Source organism: Motacilla alba, chromosome 24, assembly GCF_015832195.1.
Source record: "Motacilla alba alba isolate MOTALB_02 chromosome 24, Motacilla_alba_V1.0_pri, whole genome shotgun sequence".
In the NCBI taxonomy this organism is placed as follows: domain Eukaryota; kingdom Metazoa; phylum Chordata; class Aves; order Passeriformes; family Motacillidae; genus Motacilla; species Motacilla alba.
Window position 1 is genome coordinate 582,945 of NC_052039.1, and position 26,956 is coordinate 609,900.

Here is a 26,956-nt window from a genome sequence, read left to right on the forward strand (position 1 = left end):
TTGCCGTTTTCAATACCTGTTTACCTGGGGAAGGTGACAGGCTGGTGGGACAAATCATCTAAAACTGCTTCATCCACTCCCATCCTCTGCAAGGCTGCAAAGCTGCTCTGGTCACCAGGTGATGCTGGGTGTAGGAGGCTGAGGAAGCAGCAGACAGCCCAGGTGAGCAGTTGGGATGCTCAGCTTCAGGGTAGGTGAAGTTCATGGACCTTGAAACAGCATCTGCACTTCCAAATAACAGATTAACTGCACACAACTGCAGAACAGGCAGGTCAGGAAAGGATGGTTTCAAAAAGGTTCTCTCAAGGCACAGAAACCACATCATAATAAGCAGTCTGTGTGTAAAGGCAGAATCATTGACTTATGGAGTCATTTAGGATGGAAAAAACCTCCAAAATAATGGAGTTTAACCTTTGCCACAGCACTGCCCAGCCACCACCAATCCCTGTCCCCAAGTGCCACATCAACACAGTTTTTTCAGCTCTTCCCGGGACTGTGAGTCCACCCACCACTGCTCTGGGCAGCCTCTGTCAGGACTTGACAACCTTTTTCATTAAAAAATAATTCAACTTAATATCCAATCTAACTCTCCTTAGGGCATCTTGTCCTAAAGATACTTCAGTGGTAGATCAAAGATGCATAATTTTTGCTATTTGTAGCAAATATTTACTGGCACAGAGCCAGGTGGCAAAATACACAATCACAACAGTTTCTGAAGTTCTTTCCTACCAGTTACACTGAGTGCACATGGATTATTAAACTGATACTCTGAAGATAATTTGCAATTGAGCTTCTGGGTAATAAGAGGGCTGAGAGTGCCGCTGTTGCACTCAGTAAACAGAGGTGCTTTTCCTGACCCTGTGTCACATTACAAATAAGTTTTGTTTAGAGGAGTCAATTCTCAGGGGAAACCCAATTTGAGATTGTTCCTTAGATTGTGGGGACTTTCCCAGAGTTACAGAGCAGGTTTGGGTCCCAAGTTTGTTAAAATGCATGGAGCAGGTGTTCATTGTCACTCTGAGGATATGCCACAGGCTGGGGGATGGAGGCATCAGAAATAAACACAGACTTTATTTTCCAAGACCATAGAGCAGGTTTGCCACCAAGGGCTCAGGTTTTGACAGATCAGGATTTTCTATTTTCTAAATGGTGCATTTTTAACTCATTTGTGGGTTAAAAACCACGCCTTTATTTCAAACGTTGTGGTTTAGGTTTTGAAAAGCCCCCATCAGGGATATTAGATATTGAAGATCGTCTGTCTTAAATATTTCATCTCCTGGGCCTTAGCACCACTTTTCACTCTTTCTTCATAAAACTGATGGCTGCAGCTGACAGAAAAGCAGCTGATTTTCCATTTTGACTCCAGCTTTGTTCACAAAACCTCCCCATAACTGCTTTTTTTTTTTGTGCTTTCAAAATAATGTTTCACCCTTCCAACCTCTGTCCTTGACACTTGAACAGCTGCATCTCTAACACAGATCTTTTGCCTGGAAATACTCATGATTTTTATCTCCAACCTTGCCCAGAGGCATTTCTTACCCTGTTAGTGATATTTTCCAAGCACTGGTAGTGTTGCTTCGTTCCGGGGTGTCAGGATGAATGGGGCTGGAAGGGAGGAGGGGCAGGTACAACAGGGTTTTGTTATTTCTGTGCTCCTGAGTGCCTGCTGTTTGTAAATGATGTCATGGATGTCTGACCTGTGGCACAGCAGCCCTAACGGGGTCATGGAGGGTGTTCAAATAGTTTTTTGGGTTTGGACCTACAAAACATTTCTTTTCTTGCTGGTAGTTTGTGTTTACAAAAACATGCTTCTGTGCTCTGATCATATGTATATATATATATATATATATATATATATATATATATATATATATATATATATATATGTATGTATGTATATGTATGTATGTATGTATGTATATGCACACGCATACATATATACAAGTCAGCTGTTTGCTGCCATGGTCTGCCTCAGAAACGAGATTTAAGAAAATTGAGATTTCTGCCAAAGCTGCTGATGCTGTAGGTGACCTCGGGCAAGGAATTTGGGAAGTTTTTGGAAATAGGAAAACAGGGGAATCCCACTGCTGGAAGACAGGGATGGATGGGTTATTGGGAAGAAATTCCTCCTTGTGAGAGTGGGCAGGCCCTGGCACAGGGTGCCCAGAGCAGCTATGGCTGTCCTTGGATCCCTGGCAGTGCCCAAGGCCAGGCTGGACATTGGGGCTGGAGCAGCCTGGGACAGTGGGAGGTGTCCTGCCATGGCAAGGGTGGCACAGGATGGGGTTTAAGGTTCCTCCCAACCCAAGCCATCCTGGGATTCTGTGATTTTCTTTTGTTTTAACAACCTCAGACAAGTAATTTTAAAGGTTTTTTGTTTGTTTTGCTCTGAAGGCCAGTAGTGGCTGCTGGCTTTGATGGAACTTTCCCCTGTGGTTGAGTGCAGAATAGTTTGTGGCACATTTGGGCTGTGGGGTAAGGAGGGAGTTGTGTTTAATGCCTGCAAGGTCCATACAGTCATTTGTAGCTGTACATACACCCCCTCACTGCTCTGCTACCTGGAGGATGGTGGAATTTCAGCTCCCTGAGCTCTGCTCTATGAAGGGTTTTCTTTGTGGCTCCAAGCTCTCATGTCATGACTGTAATTTTCTGAAGTGCAGAAAAGCAGCACCCCATGCTGTGCCCGCCCTCCCCTCACCCCTGACCCGCTGCTCTATGGTGAAATTTTGCTAAAGAGATGATGGATATGGAAGTGTTTAAATTACAGCGTGGCAGGAGAGCAGGAATGTCACTCACATGTCGAGGGCTGTAAATCCTGGGTCGTGTTCAAGGTCTGTCAGGCTGCCATTCAGAAATGAGCTGGTTCTGGGAGGAAAGATGGCTCTTAGGGTTTCAGGCACTCTGTTTGTGTTGGGTTGTCTTGCTGGGCTCTTACTCCTCTGTACCTGTACAAAACCACTCACCCCCAAAGCCTGAGCCAAGTGTTTATCTACTCCTGGCAAAGCTGTTCCTCTGCGGGACACAGGAACCACCGGGGCTCATGGCTGGTGTCCCCTTCTCCCCCAGAGAACCACACACACCTGAGGAGTGATTTCCCAAGCAGTGAGGACACGCAGGATGACACTGCTGTCCCTCAGACCCAGCCCTGTGTCACTGTGCTTTGGAGGCTCCTATCTGTAATTGGAATCCAGCAGCATAAGGAAGTCTAATTTTTAGGGGAGAAAAGCTGCAGTGGTTTCCATTAAAATACCTTTTTTTCCTAGTGACCGAAATTAATTGATAATAAACTGATAATAAATGCTGAGAGATCAATTTATGCTGTGGAATAAGGCTAATAAGGGTTCACCACATAAATATACCAAATTTTCTCTTCTGCCTTCTACTCTGTCCATTTGTATTTTCCCTCCATCTTGTGCTTGTTCCTCCGTCGTGTCCATGAGCTGTGATTCCAGGCGGAGTGCTGAAGTTTTAGTGTTTCATTCAGAAATAAAGTCCTTTTATGTTGCCTTAGTGCAAACTCCCTTTAAGTTTTAAAGATTTATAATTTCCTTCAAGTTAGAATAATACACCAGAAGTCATGGAATCACTTTGGTAAACAAATGTAAGTGTAGATAAAGCGACCTAAGGCACCAGCTAAAAACACTTCCTGGGTGAACTCCTCGAGATGGATTTTATCCATCTTGCTTTCTGTTTTGACTAAATCTCTAAACCATTTTCTGCTGTGACTTGAAACAGGAAAGGGCTGAAGGGTCAGGCTGGAATAACATACAGAGCCTGAGCCCCAGACAGCTGTAAGAGTCACCCATGGCAGAGTTAACCTGCCCTGCTGGATGCTGCTGCTTTTCCAGCCATTTAATCTGTGGTGTTTTCTTACTGAAGGGTCAAACTGAAGTGACTTTTGCCTTATACTTTCATCTCATTTTCTGCTCTTGCTCTCCATGTGGGCTGCAAGGTTCAGAAGAGCATCCATGTGTTCTCTCTGAGGAAATAAGCATTTGAACCAGAAGAGAAAGGTCTATCCCTGTCTTAAAATAAATAAATCCTAAGTGCTGTAGAGCAAACCTAGTCAGACTGAGGGACAGGAAGGTTGTGTGTGCTGGAGCTCAGTGGCAGCCTGGCTGGCTTGGAGAAGGATTGATGGACAGGGTGGCATCCTGCCTGCTGACATGGAGACAGATCCAGCTGGAAACAGGAGTTTTTCTTATGCAGCAAGAAGATCTATAAATCTTTAATACAAAATTCTAGTGTGTAAGTTTTGTGAATGGATGGTACCACAAATCCTGGCAGCAGCTGGACCTCTCTTGCAGGCTGGGTACCTCTGGGTGTTGCTCAGGGCACAGCAGGAAGAGTTTTCTGCCAGATGCTGAGTGGAAACAGTTAAACCCAAGTACAAATACTCCAGTATGGAACTGGCCTGGACTTAGGGGAGCCCCAGTTAGAAATGAGCACGATTCTTGCACTGATAATTGAAGAGTTTAAGGAATGATGGAGCAAAGTGGGCTTTGACTGGGGGAATGAACCCGCAGGGAACGGTTTAAAATTGCTTCCTGTCAGATTTGCCGTGGGTAATGTCTGTCTGTTGGTAATGAAGGCATCACTGAGCTGCAGGAATCAGGATGGGCTTGGGAAGAATGGCAGTGGGATTGACAATGCTGCTCAAGTGCCACGGGACTGAGCTGAGCTTAAGGGAGTAGGAAACTACTCCAGGCTGTGGCTGCTCACTGTCCTCCGCAGGCCATTTGTTCAGCAGAGCTAAAAATATTCCTTGTGGAGCTGGGCTCTGGGTCCCTGTCCCTCCCCATCTCCTCCCGTGCCAAGTGAAGCCCGGGAGCGTCTCTGATCTGTGATCTTGCAGTGCTGGTGCCGCTGATGGAGGGTTCAGATCTCTGGCTCACTGGAAATTAAATCATCAGTTCAGTAGTCTCCAATCTTTAAGTCATTTCTTTAGCATGACATTTCTCCTTGCTTTGATAATCAGAAAAAGATCAGCAGCTCTGTGCAGAGGCTGAAATCTCACCAGGCTCTCATTGTACATTTAATGCTAGCCAGCAGAGCGAGGGAGAACAGATCAGGATGGGAAAAGAGTGGGGATGAGACCAGATTTTTCATTCTGAGAGAAATTCCAGATTCTTCATGATGCTTTTCATTGTGAATGTTTCTGTAAAAAGCAATATCAAAAAATACATTGATTTTTTTTTTCAAGAGGATCTTGTTTTTAAGTCAGTGGTCAATTTTTCCTTTTAAAGATCCTGAAACTATTTAATGGCATTATTGAAATCTTTACTTGATATTTCATTTTTTCATATTAAAGAACTTTGTCACAGCAAGGTTTGGAGTTGAAGGTCTGAATCTGGGAAATCACTTTGTGCTTAACTTCACCTCTTATATCCAGCTGAAGTGAATGGGATTTAAGCTTGTGCTTCTGTAAATCAAGACCATTAATAATTAATGAAATGAAAAGTAATTATTGAATTAGAAAATTAGAGGCTGATCAGAAATTTATTTGAGGAACAGTTTATGGAAAACATTAAAAACACAAAGAAGACATTTTTGCCTTATGGATTTTGAGTGCCTGAAGCCCCAGAAATGTTGAGCTTTGCTATAAAACATAGTTGACAACACAAGACCAACTTAACAGGCACTTACTTGTGTCTAATATTTTATTAGCTCTCTAAATTAAAAAAGAATCCTTTTGCCAAACCTTTCTAGTGCTTGAGAATTTGCAGGAAAGTGGAGCAAGATGTACAATTTTTATATCGGTAAATTATATTACATGGTTTCCAGTTATATTGGAAACCTTTGTAGTATTTGCATCTGGGACAATGCTGCTGCTGTTGCTGCTGCTTTGGCTGTGGCTCTCTGGGAATCTGGCTGGGAGAATCCATACTTTGCTTTCCTGTGATTTGTGCTGGAGATCTAAGGGGAAGCATTAATTACTGTCCAGTTCCTTCCTCCATTGCTGCAGTGATTCCTTCCTGTAAAGTTAATTGCATCCCATGGAAATGTGGCATAAAAATTCATCACTCAGGCTCCAAATCTGCAAAAAATTTGGCTTAATACAACTTGAAGTCCAACCTAAAGCATGGGAGCTTTTTGAAATGAGTTATGCTAGGCCTAAAGTTGTAGAATATTGGTAAATACTCCCCTTTAGGGTGTTGCAATAACATTCTGCTGGGTGGAAATGTGTGTTGTTGTTCCTGAAGTGCTGCTCTGTGCCAGCACAGCCTGTGCACGGCCACTCTGAGTGAGACAGGAATGGGCAGCCCCGTTCCCAGAAAGTGGAGGGGCAGGTGCTGAGCTCTTCTGAGAGAAGTGACAGGGCTTGAGGAACAGCTGGAGCTGTGCCAGGGGAGGTTTAAGTTGGGTTTAGAGAAAGGTTCTTCACACAGAGGGGGCAGTGCCCAGGCTCCCCAGGGAATGGGCAGGCCCCAAGGCTGCCACAGCTCCAGAAGAGTTTGGACAGCTCTGCCAGGGATGCCCAGGTTGGGATTATTGGGGGTCTGTGCAGGGACAGGACGTGGAATGATGATCCTTGTGGGTCCAACTCAGGATATTCATAGTTTACTCATAGTAAACTATGATCCTTTTGCACAAGAGCCTGATGTCCACGATCCTAGGCTGAGTGACCTGGGAATGGTGATGAGGTTCTGGCCTTCAGGCACCTACAGCATCCCTCTCCTGGAGCCTGGGCTGCTGGCAGGGACGGCTCAGGGACAGCTCAGGGATGGCTCAGGGATGGGAGAGCTCAGGGATAGTTCAGGGATATCTCAGCGATGGGAGAGCTCAGGGAGAGCTCTGCTGGTTGCTTAGCAGCTGCGAGCTGCAGTTTGGAGGTGCAGGAGCCGAGGATCCCGGTTCCCTGCCCGCGCTCCGGCTTTGCTGCCTGCCCTTGCTCCAGGAGCCTCCCGTGGGGCCAGAGACACTGCTGCTGGTGTGGGGTAAGCTGTCCCTGCTCATCCATCACCTTTTCCTGCTGCTGTCAGCCCTGTGACCGGGATGGTGTGGGATCCTGCACACCCTGGCACAGCAGGGGCTGACCCAGCTCTGCCTCCCGGCTGCTTTTAACTCTTGCTGCCCTCATTCATGGCAACTAGGCTGCAAAGCTACAGGCCAGCCTTTAAAATGAAATAGAATGGAATTTGTGACAGGTTTAGGATCGTTTGACAGATTTTGTTGTTTGGGTGGTCACGTAGAATGTAGTGCCCGGTTTGGTGGCAGAGGCAGATCCAGGATCACAGGGATTTCTCAGGCTGCTGTTCCCTATGTTGTTGACTGAACCTTGAAGGTCACACTGGCAGCTCAGTGAGAGAGCAAGAATCCCTTAATTGCAAAAGATGGAGAAATGGGGAAGGCTGACCCCTCCCTGAACAGAATTAGCCTTGCACTCCTGATTTTGTTTTTCTCTTGTAGACAAAAGTGAAATGACATAATGTGGAAATCCCAAATCATTTATCCTGTGTAGGTGCCTCTTTGTAGGATTGTGCAATACAGTGATTTCTCATGAACTGAAAGCAGAGTCTATGGACACAGTCACAGTGTGGAGTTGTCTTAAATCATTGGGACAGGATGTAGCTGGATTGGAGGGTTTATATCTGCAATTGCCTCGCAGGCTTTGGATATTAATGTAAAACTGATGCCTAGAACTTTGCTGATAAAGAAACCAGTGTAGAGGAATTATGACTGGGAATTCAGAGTAGGCCATACCTTTTGTATCCCAGGGGAGAGGGCACCTGGCAGAGCCCTGCCAGCCAGGCACAGCAGGTCAGCATTTACAGCTTTGTCCCCTGTTGTGTCCCCCTTATCCTACGTATCCCCTGCTTTCTGCTCCACTTTCAGGCATCCCTGTGTCACTTCCAGTCCCTGGCACTGCCTCTGTGTGCCCGTGTAACCCGGAGCAATCTGATCCCTTGATTCCTTCCACATCCCTGGCAGTGTCCAAGGCCAACTTGGACGGGGCTTGGAGCAAACAGGGACAGGGGAAGGTGTCTGTGCCCATAGCAGGGGTGGGACTGGATGGGCTTTAAGTTCCCTTCTGTCCCAAACCACTCTGGGATTCTGTGATTAAGGACTCCTCATAAAGTGCTTTGACCCGTAAACTGCTGCATTATTACAACATTTTTTATTGACCATAATAGGCCGTGGAGCATTTAAAAGTCATCATTAGATATTAAAAGCTTCACAAAGCAAACTGTTCTGTGCTGCCACAGTCCCTCCCTTGTCCCCTGGAGCAGTCTGTATCTTGTCTATATTTTAACTGGGGAAATGATATGCACTCAGGAATAAATCTGCAGCTAGAATTGTTCATCATGGATTGTTTTCTTAATTCAGCTGAAGGTTTGCCTGGGGCACCTGGCAGAAATTTTTCAAGCTTCAATCCTGCCTTCAGATCTCTGGGTTTATATGGTTCTATCTGTTTGGAATCTAATTTCACACTGTTTATACAACCACTTGGTGATTTACATTTGCGCAAGGACACCTCGTGTAGGAAAATGCTACAAAATCCTTGTAAGACAGGTGGAAGTTAAAGCTCTGGATGGGTCTCATACTGCTGGGCCACATCCAAACCCATGGTTAAATAATTAAAACAGGACCACTAACAGCTGGTTTGAGCATGAATGGCTGCTGCAAATTAAAACATGAAAATGTTCCCTGCAAATTAAACCATGACAATGTTACCTGCAAATTAAAACATGAAAATGTTGCTCGGGCACTTTGATCGCTTTCAGGTGTTTCAAGGAGAAAGTGCTGTTTGTGCTCAGATTTCCCTTTCCTTCCCCTCCATGCTGAGGAGCTGCTGACAGTGTGGCTGTGTTTGTGTGTGCAGGGCAGGAGCTGGATTGTGAAGAGGAGCTATGAGGATTTCCGGGTGCTGGACAAACACCTCCACCTGTGCATCTACGACCGCCGCTTCTCGCAGCTGGCAGAGCTGCCCCGCTCCGATGCCCTGAAGGACAGCCCCGAGGTAAGGGGCCCCTCTGGGGCACCCGGGGCACCACCTAGGCATGGGATTTGTGCAAGGAATGACCTCCGGGGCAGGGTTTCTTGGATGTCAGGGACAATTCCATCATGGAAAGAAAGGGCTGTGAAGCATTGGAAGGGGCTGCCCAGGGCAGTGGTGGAGTCACTATCCCTGGAAGCGTTCAAAAGTGTGTGGATGTGGCACTTGGGGACATGGTTCAGTGGTGGACTTAGCAGCCTCAGCAATTCCATGTATTTCTGGTACACAGAGTATTCTCACTGAGTATTCCGTGTATAGAGGTCTTTTCCAGCCTCAGCAATTCCATGTATTTCTAGTACACAGAGTATTCTCACATAACAGTCTGTGTATCTTCTAGTATTATAGTAATAAGTATACTTATTGCTAGTAATATACTACTAATAAGTATACTTACTTCTAGTAGAGAGTAGATTTAATGCAGCCTTGGTTACATTTGAAAATTGGCTACCACAAATAAAGTCAGTGTTTTCCACCCCCTAATTTCAGTGATTTAAAGGGAAATGTCCTGCGAATTGAGACAAATTAATTAAGCTCTTGAATCTGGAATGGTAATTGAGTGTCACGAAACCTGCTGTCCTGTGGTGCCTTAGATGTGAATTTGGTTTTCTCTTCGTAAACTTTGTCAATGATGTGGGTATTTCCTGGCTTAGTGTTAACAACTCAGCATTCCCAGGGAATCATGCTGTCTGAGGCTGCTGCACTGCAAGAGCAATCCCATTTGGAGTGCTAGGCTTCCATTTTAAACTGAGTATTCCTGAAGTGTTTTTTAAGAGTAGTTGCATTAGTGTGTTATTTAAATGGTCTTTAAAAAGCTCTTTTTCCTCAATGATTTTTTTTTCCTCAAAGAGATACTTCTCATTTCTTGGCTTACTGTCTTCATCCAGAATATGATGAGCTGATAATTGAAAGATTTATTCATGTCCAAAAATATCTCTTGGAAAGCAGCAGGTGAATCTTGGCTGCATCGTTTTGGAGGATGTGGACACTGAAATTAGTACTCCCTGGAATTTTACAGGGTGTTTGCCATGGAATTTAAGGAACTGATCATGCAGCCCCATCACTCAGCAGAGAGGCTGATTTAACACTTGCTTTGGTTTCACACAGGGTATTTCTGAGGAGGATTTAAAGTTTAAATTCAGCAGAGGCAGCAATATTCAGGACAATGAATTCCTGGTTTACTTTTAATTATATTTTAGGCATTCCTATCTCTTGCATCCTTACTTGTACCACCGATTTAACTGGACTTTAGAGCAAGAGCCTGAAAATCTGCATTCTGTCTGCAAGCACAGAGGATGTGAAAATGCTGAACAGCTCTGCTGCTCTGCAGCTGTGGGGTGTCTCATCATATTTTTTTTTTTTTTGAACTGGCCACGTTGGAACAGATGTTTGAGAAGAACAATGTTTTAAACAGTCCTACAGATTCTGGGCTACAATGCTGCTTTATACCACTGTCACTGGGAGATTCTGGAAGGACCTCAGTGGCTTCTCTGTAATAAAAACCAGTTTACTGTTGCAGAAAGGACATGGCAAATTGTATTTTTAAACCCCTCTTCTACTGCTTGAAATGTTAGTCTTTGGCCAGGGGGTCACTCTGAGGTGCTGCATTCTTTAGGCTGTGCAGGTGTGTGGAAGTGGCACTCAGGGGTTGTTCACTGGATGGTACTCAGGGGTTGTTCACTGCGTGGTTCTCAGGTGTGTTTGGTGGCCCTAAGACACAAGTTGTTTGTGTGTGTGTCCATGATGAGGGCAAAGCTTTAGATTTAAGGTATCTTGACAAGGGAAGTTATGAAAACCTGCATGAATCTTACAAAATTATAATAATAATATTATTACTTTCAAAGAGAGCTGCTTCTTTACCCAATGATAGCATTATTACTTTCACAGAGAGCTGCTTCTTCACCCTTTTTTTGGTGTAACCATTATAACCCTGTGTGCTGCTTGCTGTCCTTCAAACGACAGAAATGCATTTATTTGTAGAAGGGAACTATCTCTGTAACTCTTTGCTTGTGGCAGTGGGTGATTTCTGGTCTTCCCTAAGCCTGCAGAAGGCTCCCCAAAGGCAGGTGCACTAACAGAACCACTGTGTGTGTGTTTGTGTCTCAGCTCGTCACCCAGATGCTGATGGCTTACCTGGCTCGGCTCTCCAACATCGCAGGCAACAAGATCAACTGTGGCCCTGCCCTCACATGGATGGAGGTACAGCACAAACCTGGAGTGTTCCTTGTTTCCTGACCTTGGAAACACAGCAGGCACACACCTGCTCTTTTCAGCCCTGTTAGTGTTACTGAAATTCTATCCTGAAAGCTTTATTCTGCTGTTACCAGCACACAGAAGGTGTAGGACACACAGAATCAGAACCAGTATTAAGAGTATAGAGTTTTTTCCCTTGTAACCTGGGTTTTGTCTCTCAGAAATGTATTGTCCTGCTGATATTCACAAACAGAGGAAGCGGCAGTCCCAGTGAGCTGCCTGGGAATGCCAGGTTCAGGGCTGGATCTCCCAGTAATGGGTTGCAGAAGGCTTACTTATTTCAAAGCTCACTTATTCCTGCTCTTCTTTATGCCAAGGCAATGCTGCTACTATGGCACATTTCTAAAACTCAGCTATCTCTGTTGTAGTGTTTCCCTGCTCTCTTGGTTTTTTAAATCATTTTTCCCTGTGGCAGCTCCAAACCCAGTAAACACTCCGTGCTCCTGTTGGCTCCCCTGCAGACAGAGGCAGCCTTGTGCCTGCAGTGGCACAGTTTGTGTGTTGTGAGCTACAGCTGCAGCTCTGCTTTCAGGTTTAATGGTCTTGTAGCCTTTAAACAATAGCCCTTAGTGGGGATGAGGGCAGGGGAGGCTGGAGGAGTGTCCAGCTGTCCCTGCTCAGGCTGCCTGCAGATGTGTGGCTTTCCATCATTGCACACCAGGAATAGAAACAGCTATTAATAGACTTGCAGCTCCTTTTTAAATGGATTTGATAAGGACTGAATGTGTTTTCCTGCAGTTTTCCCCACTGATATCCTTCTCACCCTGAAATCCTTTGGGATGAGAAAAAATTTGGAAAGCAGCAAAGGGAGGGAGGAAGCTGTAGGGAAAAATAAGATGTAGGATTCAGAGCAACACAGTAGGCCTGGAGATCACAGCAAACCCAGTGCAGAGTAACCTTTGTGACTCACTGAGAATCCTACACAATTTTACACAGAAATGCGGGAGTTTTGGAAGTATGCTGATGATTGCACAGGGGTGCATGTTTTCTTAAAAAAAATAAATAAAAGGGTGGGAGAAAATGGAAAGCAACACTAGTTTTTGGGTTGGCAGCATTTTCTCCTTGCCTCAGTACCTCGAGCATTCCACCTCTAGAGGATTTTTGTAGCACATCTGTAATGCCATGGAAAACCACCATGCTTAGGTGTTAAAGGGAGGTGCCGACCCTCACTGTGTGTTACTGTTTGTACACAAAGCTGCACCAAGCCAGCATTTCTCTCCTCTGGATAGGCACACCCAACCTTCTGGAGCCCCTAGCGAGCTGTTCTGGCTGTGCTGTGCCCTCTCTCCTGGGGCCCAGGGCTGGGCTGTCTCTCTCAATCAGCTTGAAGCCTTTGCACCACTGAAATGCCTCCTCACTTGTCCTCAGCTGCCTCACAGTCCCCTGTGCTCTTTGTTTCAGATTGATAACAAGGGGAATCACCTGCTGGTCCATGAGGAATCATCCATTAATGTCCCTGCTATTGCTGCTGCCCATGTCATTAAGAGATACATTGCCCAAGCAGCAGATGAACTGTCCTTTGAGGTAAATAAAGCACTTGTATTCCTTGTTGTCAGCTCCAAATGAGTGTAATCTGTTTGTCTGTGTGCCCATCAGGAATATGTCCAGACACTTCCACAATGTTTCGTGAGGTGAAGCTTGGAAGATTGAGTTAAATATTTGATCTGCAATGTGTTGGATACGGGCAGATGCTCTGTCATCTTTAAAATACAGCTTTACTTGGCATTAGTATCTTCTGATTAACCAGCTCCTGCCAGCTCCTCTGGGCTGTCCCTGAGCAGAGCCCACGCGGTTTCTGTTCAGGGTGACTGTCCCTGTGTGTGTGGACACAAGTTTCATTTCTCCTTGCCCAGGTTACACACACTCTCTGAGTCCCTGTCCACAACCATTTCTAAGAGCTTCTGCTCCCATGAGAAGTAAAGAACCAGAATGGCAAAGGATTGCTGCTTAAAGGGCAGCAATGGTGATGAGCTAAAACTGGCCTGAAAATCCAGCACAAGAGCTGCTGTGGAGCGAATCCCTGAATCTCAGGATGGTTTGACTTGGGAGGGACCCTAAAACCCATCCCATTCCACCCCTTGCCGTGGGCAGGAACACCTTCCAGTAGCCCAGGTTGCTCTACATCCCATCCGAGATATCCAGATCAGACCCTGGAAGCTTTTGCTTGTCTGGCAAGTTGTCTGTTTTACCCAAAAAGCACTGGTCTGAGCTCTGGTTGCCCTGTGCAATGGTGCTGTTTCTACAAAACATGTGAAGGAAAACAGTGCCCTGAGGAGCTTTGTGATCACATCCTTGGTGTGCAGCACAGGAAGGAAAAATAACAGTGATAGTCTGATGCTGCCAGGGGTTTGTTCATGTTTAAATCAAGGCATGGATTAGTACACCACAAAGAACTGTGTGGTCAGAGGGATGTGTGGGCATGGCTGCTCTGAGCTGGAATTCAAGCAGCACAGGATTCAGGCTGGTTGTCAGCTTATGAGAGCACTGAAATGACACTCCCTGCTTGTAAATCCTGCTCTGTGCATAAGGGAAACTGAGGCACGTGTAGTTTACAAGGGTGTGCAATGAGACACCACAGCAGAACTTGCACAGAACAGGGTCAGGGGGTTTATGATGCTGAGTCCTGCTCCCTAACCCAATTTATCTGTGTGTTTATTATTCTAAATTTCTAGTAGGCAGTTGCACAAGCAGCTGTCTGGGGTTTGCTCCCCAGTTCTAAGAAACATCCTCCGTTTCTCTGCTCCTGTGGTGGCAGAAGTTTCCTTCATGGACATTTGCTTTGCTCTTGATTCACTATTCCCTGGAGGAAATAATTTCCCCACATCTCAGCCATCCTTGTCTGCAAACGGGGGATGGGTTGCCTTTTCTGTAAAACACTTTGAGATCCATCAGTGTAAAATATCTGGTGAAAGTTGGGCATTACTGGCATGAATTTTTGCCCACCTACCTGGAATACCTGCAGTATTTATTTAGGTTCTGCCCCTTCTTATTTTCTGTAATAGAGGCCACACAGAGCTTGATTCAAACCAAGCCAAATTTAGTATTGATGATACTGATTTCCTTTTGAACTATTGGAGTACTACATTTTTATTGGGAATGAACAAAGCTTCAGAAAGCCTGTCTGGTGTCCTTGGCCATTTTCCATCCTGTTACTGTAGCACTACTTCTCCTCTGTTCACTTCCTAACCCTGGGCAGCTCACCTGGGGCAGTTTGGGAGCTGCAAAGGCAGCTCTTCACTCTGCTGTGAGAGGGAGCAAGGAGACACATGTCAGTGCCTACAGACTCGTGGGTAGGGCAGTAAAAATAAGTTCAGCTACTGAAGCAGATTTTGCCAAGTGCTTGACACATCACTGCAGTTTAACCAGAACCCTCTGTAGCCCTTCCCAGGAGCCTGCTGCTCTTCAGGCCCTTTCCTTAGGAGCAGCTGTATCCTGTGTGCTGGACAGTGCAGGAACTCTTCCACCCCACAGCTCGGCCTTGCAAAGGCAGATGTGCAGCTGCTCCAGAGTTGTGCAGTTTATTGCAGTGTGAGACTGTGGTTATTGGAACTGTGCTCTCCTCCTGGCTGGGACTGATGCTGTCAACCTTTTGCAGGTGGGGGACATCGTGTCCGTCATCGACATGCCACCAAAGGAGCTGACCTCGTGGTGGAGAGGAAAACACGGGTTCCAGGTAGGCAGCAGCCCAGCCATGGCAGTGGGGCTGGAAAAAAAGCAGGAACCTCAGCAGGAACCTCAGGGCTGTGTTCCTGGAGCTGCTGTGCCTGCTCAGGGTGGCTCAGGGGACAAGCAGGGTGTCCCTGCCTTGGTGTCAGGGGACTCCCCTTCTCTCTGGGCTGGGGCTGGAGCAGACACAGGGTCTCCACTGGAAGTTTCCTTCCTCCCTCACCACGGGAAGGAGGGCTGGCTATGGCCTGTGATGGACAGCTGGCCTGATGGCAGTGGAAGCTTGTGCTGCACCCCCTCCAAGGCAGCTGACACTGTTACTCACATCATCCCCTTCCTTCCAGTAGCTAAAACCAGCTCAGGCAGAACATAGAGGATTTGGAGAAATCCAGCTGAGGAAACAGTGCTGCTGACTTAGACAAGCCACCCATCCATGCCTGTGTTCACTGTGTGGTGTCAGTGTTGCTGGTCCCTGTAAAGTCACAGCACAGAGATGGAGACAATTTTCAAAAGGTCCTAAGCATGCCTGGGGTTTAGGTCCCAAACCTTGTGTGTTGAAATGGCACTCTCCTTCCAAGGAGTTTTTAATCCTTTGGATTTTGCCACTAGGAAATGTAAAAGATTTAAAAGTCTCTTTTAACCAAGCAAACCCCAGAGCCACTGGGGCTGGGAGGCTGACTTGTGCTGTCTCACATTTCAGCTGCTTTCAGCCACAGGGATTTCCATCTGCAGCTGCTGTCTGTGAGTGGGTGGGATGAGGAGTTTGCTCTGCAGAGGCTCAGGACTGACCAGACACTTGTGTAATTTGGCATGGAAAGTCGTCTCAAGGCTCCTCAGGTTTTTCCTGACAGCCCTTTCTGTGCCAGACCAGGCTGTGGCCCTGCTGTTGTCAATGCCCAGTGGTTGGATCTCCCAATCCCAGCTGGATGCCGTGTGCTTACACCACCCTAGTGCTGTCTGCTCAGCCAGGGCACGTGAGACACAGCTTGTGTTGGTTTTGTGTCAGGTGTAGGAGTTCAGGTGACATCTCCTTTGTAAAGGAGCAGCATGGGCATAGAGTACCTGCTCTGAAGTTTCATTTCTTTCTAGAGTCAACGCACAGGTACTACTTTGAACAAACTTCTGCTTCTGAACTGTGTTGTGCCTTTGCTGGACTTGTCGTCTAATCTTAGAAGCCTTAAAGCTGAATATGCTGTACTGTCATAGTATCAGAGAATGGCTTGGGGTGGAAGGGACCTCAAACATCAGTTCCAACCCTCAGTCAATTAAATGCTGTAATACTGCTTGGAATGATCAGCCTATGCCATGATTAACTTCCAAGTGAATCAATAAAGCAAAACAAACCTACTCTGTGGTCTGTACCTGAGAGTGGGCACTTTGCACAGGGTTTGGAAGCCCTATGTGGGATGTAGATCCCATTATTCAGGCTGGCTGACACTGGGGCCAGGTGTGGAGAACAGCACTGCTGATGAAAGGCACAGAAGTAAGGCAGCCCTTCTGCAGTTTGTCACAGCTTTGTGCCTCTCAGATCACAGCGATCCTGTTGGGTTTGCCTGGCATTAAAATGTGGTGATGAGCAAACTGCCAGAAAAGGGGGTTTTCTGTGTCCCTGCATAGTGAGGCTCCTGGCACAACAAATATGAGCAGCTGCAGAAATACAGCACCATATTCTGGCTTAACAGAAAACAAGGGGTGGAATAATCTTGTGTCCTTAATGACAAGCAGGAGTGGTCACAGTGTGAGCAGGTGACAGCCAAACACACCATGGAGATGCAGCTCTGTGTTCCCTCAGCTCCAGGAGCTGGGTTTGCTCAAAGTCTTAAACTGTGTGTCAAGTTTAAGGCTCATGAGCTCTAAATGTACAGAAAATGTACGTTTCCTGATGGAATGAAGTCTTTAGATGATACGAGCAGTAAGAATTCAGAGAAAGGGAATTTATCTCTGGTGTTGCTACAGCAGACCTAGAGATGAGTTACAGGCAGAAGTGTCCTTGATGCATGCTCAAAAAGAGTGTGTAGGTGAAGAATTTCAGCAAGAGGTGTAGGCACAGATGAAGCTGTGCAGCCTCTAAAGCATTTGTTAGAGGCAAATAGTTCTGTTCCTGTTTAGGAACATTGCAATGATAGCAATCTGTTGATCCAGTCATTTGAATTAATAAAATAAATCAACAGGGCCCCTCTTGCCAGATAGTTGTGACTCTGAGAGCAGATAAAAGGAGGAGGTCCTGCCACCAAATGTTTGTACAGCTTGTCCTGTTGTTTCTTGGGTTTTTGCTTCATGTTAGGGAGGAGCAGGGTTTTATCAACCAACCACAGCTTCCATTAGAAATCATGTCTTGATAGGAGGAAAGCAAGAACAGGGAAAAAATTTTCTTGTTTTGCTGAAAGGGAAAAAAGTTGCTTCTTGACTTAAAGGACACTTTGTGCACTTGAAGCAGCTGTGAGTTATGTGTGCCCAAGCAGAAGTGCCTTCACTCCTGTCTGTCCTGCATCCCTTGGGATAAGGGGAGGGCTGTGGTGAGGAACTGGAGGCAGCTCTGCAGATGTGAGCCAAAAACTGGCTCTGACAGGCTGCAAACACCTGCAGCTTGGATTCAGCATGGAAGTCAGAGTGTTCTGCCAGCCAGAGCTGTCCTTCAGGGATGACTCACTGGGTTTGTATACATCACCCTTCCCTGGCACAGTGCCTGTGCTCTGTGCATACCTGAGCTCACGACTGCCTTGCAACACACCTAATCCTGTGTGAACAAAACAACCCACGAGGCTTCTTAGCATTTGCTCTGCTTGAAGTAAAATGATTTTTAAGATATTTTTCCTCAAGCTTTTTTCTCTTCCAATGCCCTCAGTATGAGTCAGTGCTTTCTCTGTAAGATTGTTACCTAAATTACAGCCACCTCCACATTAACAGCCTTCAGCCCTCTTTGTTCTGCTCTGCTTTTGCTTCATGCTTTGTCTTTTCAATCAGCTCTGTGTCAGGGAGCTGAGTCATTGGGGATAGGCCCTTGTTTGATGCATAATTGCCCTTGGTTGTCATGAATTATTCTGGTTTTTGGGAATAGTTTCCTGAGGTGGAGAGCTGCCCCACAGCCTGCACTGCTGGAGAGGTGACAGCAAAACCAGGGTGTGCAGCCAGGGGGGACTGGGCTGATTTTAATCACACTATGATTGCAGCAGCTTCAGCTGGTTGTGAGACTGCAGGTCCCAGTTCCACAAAGTCCAGGATGGTTTGGGTTGGGAGGGAACCTTAGGGATCATCCAATCCCACCCCTTCCATGGGCAGGGACCCCTTCCACTATGCAAGCCCCATCCAGCCTGGCCTTGGGCACTGCCAGGGATCCAGGGGCAGCCACAGCTGCTCTGGGCACCCTGTGCCAGCGCCTCACCACCCTCTCAGGGAAGAAGTTATTCCCAATATCCAATCTAAATCCCATCCATCCCTGCCCTCTGGCAGTGGGAAGCCATTCCCTGTGTCCTGTCACTGCACCCCTTGTCCAAAGTCCCTCTCCAGCTCTCTGGTTTCCCAAAGTGCTGCTGGCACACCAGTCAGGAATGGATAATCAACAAGTACCATCCCACACAGACTTTTTTTTTTGTTGTTAATAAAAGAAATCAAAATAGTTTTATGGCCCAGGTATTCAACTCTCTTTATCAGGAGTTAGTAGTGCCTTAAAGTGCAAGAGGATATCAGCAGGGGCTCCTTTGGGAATGAGATGAGGCTGTCCTGCTCTCTGTGTCGTAATTTGGCAAAGACTCAGTGAAAATCCTCCCCAGGAAGGCCAAATAGGCCGTAAAAAGTTGCAGTTTCCCTGTCAGGCTTTGCTAGACTGTCATCAGATTTAAAAGGAGAAGAGAAAACTTTTTGACTAAAATTGAATCCACACTGTAGATTATGTCAGACCCAAAAAAGCAATCCAAATGTCTCAATGTTTCATTTGCCATTTACGTTGCAGGTGGTTCCTCATTTGTTTGAATTCCCTCCCCATACTGAAAATTACCATTGTTACTCTGACTTTTCCCCTTAAAGCCTCTTGTGTCCTCCAGTTTTAGCAGCCCCTGTTACAGAAGTGAAAAGGTAAAGCTGTAGTAGGTGTTGCAGAACAGTTCTCATGCACCAGCAGCCTGTACCTTCCTCCTCTGCTGAAGGTCTGTCATGATATATTTAACCTTTAGATGACCTTGCATTTATCTAAATATATACTACCCTGGCTATTAATTTTCCTATGTTGCCAAATCCTTTAATCCTGGTTCAAGCTCTAATAGTGCCTTGCTACATCTGTTGAGATTAACTCTTGGACTAAACTCATTTATTTATACAAAATCATGGAAATCTTCCCATAGGAGGAGAAGTAGCATCTTTTAAGTGGGTGGGAATGAGGCACAAGTTGTGGATTATAACCCTGACAAGGATCTCCTGGGGATCTTGCAAGAAGTTAGAATAAGTCAGTCTGAAAATGTAAATAATTTCTAGCAATGAGTTAACATGAGGGAGCCAGCACAATTCTTGCCCCTAAAATCCATTGTAATTATTGGTGTGAACATGGCAAAAGTGATACATGGAGAGCAGGTAGAATGTTTGATTTGGGAAGGTTCTGGGATATCTGGAAGCAGTGACATCACCATCCTTTCATTTCTGAATTCCTGGTTAGTGTGTTGTACAGTGCATCCAGAAACAGGAGAAACACTGTGTTAACAGTCAAAGGCAAATGAGTTTTGATTTCATGTCCAGCATTTGTTTAAATGTTCAACAGTGTGGGATCTGGGGTTGGGTTTAGATCCAGATTTAGAGGAATAATAGAAGGTTGGGGTCCCAGGACTTCAGGTTTCTTTACACAGACAATGTGGGCAGTTACTGAAAATGGAAGAAACTTCATCACTCCAGCTGTGGAGTTTCCCAGCTGATGTCTGTGTGGTGGGCTGAGACTTTCCCTGGATCTGTGCATTTTTCCTAATTTAAAAATTGCCTTCTGTATCTCTCACATGGGAAGTGTCCAGCAGAGACTCTCAGCCACAGTGAAGTGTTGAAGTTCAGCCGGGGGAAGAGAAGAGAAGGTTGTGTGGAGACCTCAGAGCACCTTCCACTGGCTGGGTGGGCTCCAAGGAAAATGGAGAGGGACTTTGCATCAGGAACTGATGTGACTGGACATGGGGGAATGGTTCAAAATGAATAAAGGGAAATTTAGGTTGGATTTATGTGGGAGTCACCCCGGGTCGGGGTGACCCTGAAAGGTAGAAAAGTCTCTTCTCCAACCCGCGCCATCAGAGAATGTCTCGGGAGTCTTCAGCTGTCAGTCTCAAGGTTGTTTATTTAATATTATCTAAAAGATTTTTCTCCTGAGCTGCCGAGGTCTGCTCAGCAGGTCAGCCAGAGGCACACTGCCCTCCCACAGGGCTGATGTTGTCTTTTATACTGTATGCTTCGTATTTGATATTTACAGTTTTGCCTCAATACCTATCACCCATATTGAACAGTGACCTTCTGCTCTAAACCGATCTGTGAAAGCCATCCTCACCCTGAACATGGAGGTTAGGAAGAAGAAAGAAGGAGGACAGGGCATGCCCAAATCCCTCCATCTTGGAACTCCTGACCCCCCTGTACAGAGGTCAAAACCCCCATGTACAACACTGAAAATTTTTCCCTTCACCTTGTGATTATTTCTACTATGCTACCTAAACTTGTGTGACTTGTAGTTAGTTCTTCATGTAAGGTTGGTAATTTGTTCCATGTGTCAGGTTCAAAGCCACAGGGGTTTCTGGCTGCATGCCAGGGTCTCCAACGGTCCTGGCTAGGACCTGGAACATCCAGAAACGTCTGAGGAACATCCTGGGTTCCGACAGATTTAAGGGGAAAATTCCTCCCTGTGAGAGTGGTGAGGCCCTGGCACAGCCTGCCCAAAGAAGCTGTGGCTGCCCCTGGGTCCCTGCAAGTGTCCAAGGCCAGGTTGGACATTGGGGCTTGGAGTAACCTGGGACAGTGGAAGGTGTCCCTGCCCTTGGCAAGGGACTGGATGATCCTTAAGGTCCCTTCCAACCCAACCCATCGTGGGATTCCCTGATGTAAAACCATGAAATGTATTTTGTTTAAACACCCACACTTCAGTGTCCATGCCACTCAGCCTATTCCTTGGCATCTCCCAGCAGAGCAGGTCCCTGAGCCATGAGTGCCAGAGGAGGGGCCTCTCTATGTGATGCTGCTGTTCATGCTCATTTTCTTGTGTTAATTCTTGTTATTCTGTCTATAAACTGCACAAAAATCCCCAATGTGTTCCAAAACTTCAGAATGCCATGCCCTTGCAGACCTGGCACACCCAGCTGAGGCAGTGGCTGGTGCAGCCATGCCTGGTGTTGGATTTTGGGTGGGTTCTGCGTGTCTCCTGTGATGCCCAGGCCAGTCCAGTTACAGCACCCCAGCTCAGAGCCTGAGTGCTGCTGGCCCAGAGTGCTGCTCCTGCAGGCTCTGCCCTGAGTTCAGAGTCCTGACAACAATCCTGTTTCAAGTCTGTGACATTGTGTGATGGGTGACAGCTTGTCCTTGAGCTTGGGCAGAGCATTGCCCTGCTGGATGTGGGGGTCTGGGAAGAGGAAAGTGTGGGCTCTGGTAACTCTTGCTTCATTTGGGGAATTTGGAATAACTTCAGTCTGGACACCCCACACATGACACTGCCACCGAACTGGTGGGAGGCTAGTGAGTGAAAATGAACTTGGAGTAGGAAGGAGATCAATTTTTCTCCATGGAGACAAAAGGGAATTGTGTAAGATGAGTGAATAGAGGAGGGAGTGTCTGCCAGGTGCTGATTGCCCCTGTGCCTCCAGAGGATTTCATGGATGTACCAACATGACTGGCACAGTCCTGGCTCAGTTCTGCTCATAAGGGCTTGGGGCCATCCTCTGGCTCTTTCCCTCATGTTCCTGTGGTGTTTGAGCAGACTTGGTGCTTCCAGCTGTCCCAGTCACAGGCCTGACAATGGGACAGGGAGTCTGCCCTGCATCAGGTGAGAGTCTGGGGAGGTGCTGGTGCCTGAGCTCCATCTCACAATACAGGAGCTGTGCTGGGTGAGAAACACAGAGAAAAGGTGAGGAAAGATGCACCATGGATTAAAGTTACCAAAGGTCTGCTCTGGTCTGAGAGTAAGAAGAAAGATGCTGGGAAATAAGAGAGAAGGTGGGGATGCAGGGAAGTGCCAGATTCCTCTCTGGTCACAGCCAGAATCTTCAAACAGGGAAAGGGAAATAATTTCATTTCTGCCCAGAAACAGCAGCCCCTCTTGAGTGGCATGGGAATGTCGCAGGCACATCCTACTCCAAGAACACATAAGGATCCTTCCCACAGCCTTTAGCCCTTAGGCTGATTTAGAGGGGCTCTCCAGCCTTTCTGCCTTTGAGGGGCTGCAGGGAGAAATGCTGAGTTAAAGGTCAATGCAGGGACGCTGCAAATTAACATTCAAAGCTAATCACTCCAGGACCTTGCAGTGCCTGAGGCTCTCAGATTGTTCTCTTTCAGGGTGCTAGCAGCAGAGCAGAACCTGCAGTTGTCAATGACTGCTGGTCATTTGATGCTGGATAATGTCAGGGAGCATCACCCAGGAGGAGTTCAGGGGAGGTGCTGGTTGAACACTTCAGATCATAACACTCCATTTCCTCTTTCTGTTTTACTCCAGGTTGGATTCTTTCCCAGTGAATGTGTTGAACTCATCAACGACAAAGTCCCTCAGTCCGTGACCAATTCAGTGCCAAAACCAGGTGTGTAATTAGCTTTTCTTGATGCAGTGAACTCGACTGGAGCTCTCTTTGTGTGTTCTGTGTTTAATACCTCCTTCACACGTGTCATGAGTGTTGATCATCCCCTGCACATCCTCATGCCCCTCTCTGTGTGTCGATCACTCACACTTTGCCCCTCTCTGGGGAGCTCCCACTGTTGAATGTCCTCCACCTGCTGTACAGACTTGTATCATTGTCCACCTCCTGCCTGACCTGAAGGATTTAAGCCTGTCAGAATTTCAAGATACTTTGAGCAGTCTGTAAGGAGAGATTCAATGAAACATCCCAGTTCTGGATGATCAAGGGAGTGTTGCATGCCAGGATGTTTTAAACAGAACATAGATGAGCAGGACTGTTTGTGCTGATCAGATGGAATAGATCACCTTGGCACTGGAAGGTTCTTTCTGCTTGAGGATAAATGGAGGAAGCTGGATGTAATAGAATTGGAATGCTGGTTGCTTGTGCTCTGGGTACATCTTCTTCCTCCTGCCTTCTGGACAGTTCTGTGTCATAGGAAACCAGGCAAATTAATCCAAAGTTCTGCTGAAGGAAGGAGTAATAAACAGAGAATGGGATTTTGGATTTGACTCTACTATCAGCCTTCCCATGCTTTCAGTGTGTTCTGGAAGTGATTGGCAATAGGTGTGCTGGCATAACTGAGATGTCTGTAAAATTTACTGGTGAGGAAGCTGAAATTTTAAAAAAATATCTCTATATTCATATAGGTAAATATATTTCTATATATCTTTAGTATCAAAAAGTTTCAATGTGCTGTTCTTTCTTAAAATGTTAAGCAGCTGGGAAGTGAAGCTGGTGTTGAACTGCTGGTGTTCTTCTCATTCCTCTTCTCTGTTTTAATGATGTTCCTTATCTTGGCAGATTGCTGACTTGATACTTTTAAACAAATAGATGCAATTCAAAAGCTTGACATTTGCCAAATAACAGCATTTTATCAGCTCAGAGCTCTGGGGTTTTGTGGGAAGTCATGGATACCCAAGCTGTGAGTGCTCTGCAGTGATCTGTGTGCTTTGGAGAGCTGGCAGGTCAGGGCAGAGCTGTCCTCAGCCATTGGCACTGCCAGCCTCTGACACTCCTGGGAATATGCATTTGGAATCAGAGGCACAGAGATGGGCATTCCCTGGATCCAGGACCTGCCTGTGCCCAGTCACTGCTCCATCAGCTAAAACAGGAAAGGCAACTTTCAGCCTGAACAGAAGCAAATATTTGCTGTTAAATGTGACTCAGGCAATTCAGTGTGCTGAGCTGCTGGGGAGCAGGGTCTGCTTTGGTGGGAGATAATGGAGCAGAATGGATGAAGAGATTCTGTTTGGCTTCAACAGCACCATGGGAGGATTTCCCCCTTCAGCCCTGGGAAATGTTTGGTACAAAGCTGACGCGACAAGTCCATGTATCATGAAAAGTAATAAGTTGGAAGATATTGCCAAGTCACAAAGGTGTCCCCTTACCTTCCTTGATGGTTGTTCCATGGGTACATCAAAAAGCTCCTCTAGGCGAGCTTTAACGAGCTTCAAGATGTAGGGAATGCTGCAGCTGATTCTGTCATCCTGCCCCTCCTCTGCACGCACAATTCCTGGTGCCACTCCTTGGGTGCATTCTCTGTGCACCTTGGGAAGTGACAGCACTTGAGTGAGGTTGGCAGGAGTCTGGAATTCCTTCCTTGGACGCTGCAAAAGCTGCTGGGAGAGGAGTCAGGGAGGAGGTTCCTGTAGTTAGGGAATGGCGGATGTGGTGCTGGAGGACTCCAGGAACTCCTTGGCTGGATGAAAAGTGCTGAGTGAGGAGGAAGGCAGGAAGGAGTTCCAGTTCCAGGTGTGCCAGCACAGCCCAGGGAGGTGGCACGGGGCAGGACTGAGGTGCTGCCCAAGGGGAAGCTGGGTCTTCCCAAGGGCACCCTGCAGAGCTGGCTGGGAATGGCATTGCTGGGATAATTCACTTTGCTCGCCCATATTCCTGCATTTTATGTTTTCCAGTCCACACCTTATGCACACAGGGTATTTCTCATGCACTTAAATACCCACATTAATTACTTTTCTCCCGGTACCTGTATTTAAAACATCAGTTTGGCTGTCCCCAAGGACCAGAGACTTTCCTAAAAGTTTCACTTGGAGCTGTCATCCTCACTTGACATTAGCAGGGGATTTAATCTTGAATTAATGTGAAGTTTTAGATTTGGCCTTGACGAGCTGCACTTATCAACAGGCCAACTTTGATTTCTTTAATCAAAATACGATGTGTGGAGCATCCAGGACATTGTGTATGGGCAGAGTAAAGCTCTTTGCCACGAAGGAATTTCCAAACACAGAACTCCTCGTGCTGCTTAATTGTGCCTGTATCTGGCTGGGCTGAGGAACCTAATGAAAAGCAGATGGAACTTCCTGCCCTGTTTCTATTATTATTTATAATTAGAGGGTTTGATGTGCACAAGGGATGGGGACAGCATTTTAATGGAGCCATAAAATATTGCAGTGGTCTCTAATGCAGGGCAGTGACTGCAGTTCCATGGAGATGAAACACAGGGAAGGGCAGAGGAGGGTTGGGTTTGAGGGCAAACTGCTTTTGGAAACAATATTTTCATGGACTGTGGCAGGGTGTGCTTTGCACCAGCAGCGATGGAGCCAGGGCCTGGGATAAATGATGGAAAATGGGAAAATACAGAAAATACAGAAAACCACAAAAACCAAACAGAGAACTGGTCTTTTTATTCCGTTCTGAACAGTCAGAGTCATATGAAAGAATATCAGTTTTGCCCCAAGTCACCACCCAATATATTTGACAATAAAGTTTGGAGTCAAGAGAGAAAAGGTACTTGTTGAGAGGTATTTTCCCTCCAATGTTGGACTAAGCCTGTGCCCTGTTTTTTCATCTTCAGTCCTGTAAGCAAATGTTGGTTTTTTGTTTTTTTTTTTCCCCAGCTGGGAAAGCAAATGTTTTCCTGACTGTTTCTATTTATGTAAAAAAAACCTGTGAAGATCTAGGAAGGTTCTGCGGGCTCATCAAATCCCACATTTCTTGAGCACATTCCTTTTCTCTAAATTCTCCCAGTATTTTTTAGCCTAAAATATTATATTGGATTGATATCTACTATTTCATAATTAATATTATCAATTTTGCTGAATTTCAGTGCCAGAATAAATGGAATCAGCTCATATTCATGAGCATTTTTAGAGATCCAGGATAAAGGCTACATTTGAATTTCAGATATTCAGGGAGAAGTGAATCTTTTAAATATTCAGTGCTACTTAGAAGGGAAAGTGTGAATAGCTGCTCTGGATTTTCCTTCTAAGTGAACATTTGTGAACTGCCTGAACTTTGTGCTGTGTTGACTCTTCTTGTCCCCCTCTGTCCATCTCTTTTTTTGGGAACAGTGTGTTTATGTCCATGTGTGCTCGTGTTGTCCCCACTCCTCAGTCACAGTCAGTGTCTCAGCTCTCTCTTTCAGTCCCTTTCTTCCTCAGAATTCTGGATATTCATACTTTAGCAGTATTTTAACCCATATCTCACACCTTACCTCACACCTGCACTTTGTTTTTGTCTTTTCCTAACAAGCAGCATCTTCCTGTGACCCAGCTGCACTGCAGTGGCCTTGGCAGGGTCATTCTGGGGAAGGTTTTAGACTTGGTCTTTGCTGGGGAGCAGCTGCTTTCAGTGGGGAAACAGAATTAAGAAAAGGGGGACAATTAGAGCTGAAGAGAAGAAATGGGGGATAAGAAGGTAATATTTCACATTTTTTTCCTCCCCCCAAAATAAGCATTTTTAAAGCCTCAGGGGTCATTCTCACAAAGAACGTATACCCCAGCAGCTCTGCCCAGCTTTATGGAGGAGTTTTCAACTTCCTGTCTCATCCATTCAATTTATGTTTGAGAGGTGAAGGTGCTCTTATGGGACGCAGCATTAAAAGGTCCCCTGTCAGGATTACAGGCTGTTGTGAATGACTAATTTTCTTTTTAAAACATCAATAACAGTTGATCTGGGTCAGCACACCCAATACAAATAATCCACTGAATTTTAGGAGGATTGAAATTTAGCTCTGATCAGGCAATGGGCTCTGCCCTGACCTCCTGCAGGCTCTGGTCAGTGCTGGAGCAATTAATTTTAACTGCAAAAATGCAAATTGAGACACATTCACTGAGCTGTTGTAATCACAACAAGGCCATGCCTGGTTTGAAACAGGCTCATTTCTAATCCCTGGATAAAAAAAAAAGATCCTGGATAAAAAAAATATTGTGGTCAATATTTATTTTAATAAAAATCAGAAAGAAGAAAGTGC

The 26,956-nt window shown here is 46.0% G+C and overlaps 1 protein-coding gene across 12 annotated transcripts in view; it reads left to right on the forward strand.

Moving 5' to 3' along the window:
- ARHGAP32 (Rho GTPase activating protein 32) overlaps window positions 1-26,956 on the forward strand; it is a 238,164-nt gene that overhangs the window by 150,836 nt on the left and 60,372 nt on the right. For all 12 annotated transcript variants that reach the window (XM_038161662.1, XM_038161664.1, XM_038161663.1 and 9 more), the window contains 5 exons: window positions 8,825-8,962; window positions 11,102-11,194; window positions 12,650-12,772; window positions 14,844-14,921; window positions 22,569-22,650. In XM_038161662.1, coding sequence (XP_038017590.1) covers window positions 8,825-8,962; window positions 11,102-11,194; window positions 12,650-12,772; window positions 14,844-14,921; window positions 22,569-22,650 — 514 coding nt within the window. The remainder of the gene's footprint in view (window positions 1-8,824; window positions 8,963-11,101; window positions 11,195-12,649; window positions 12,773-14,843; window positions 14,922-22,568; window positions 22,651-26,956) is intronic.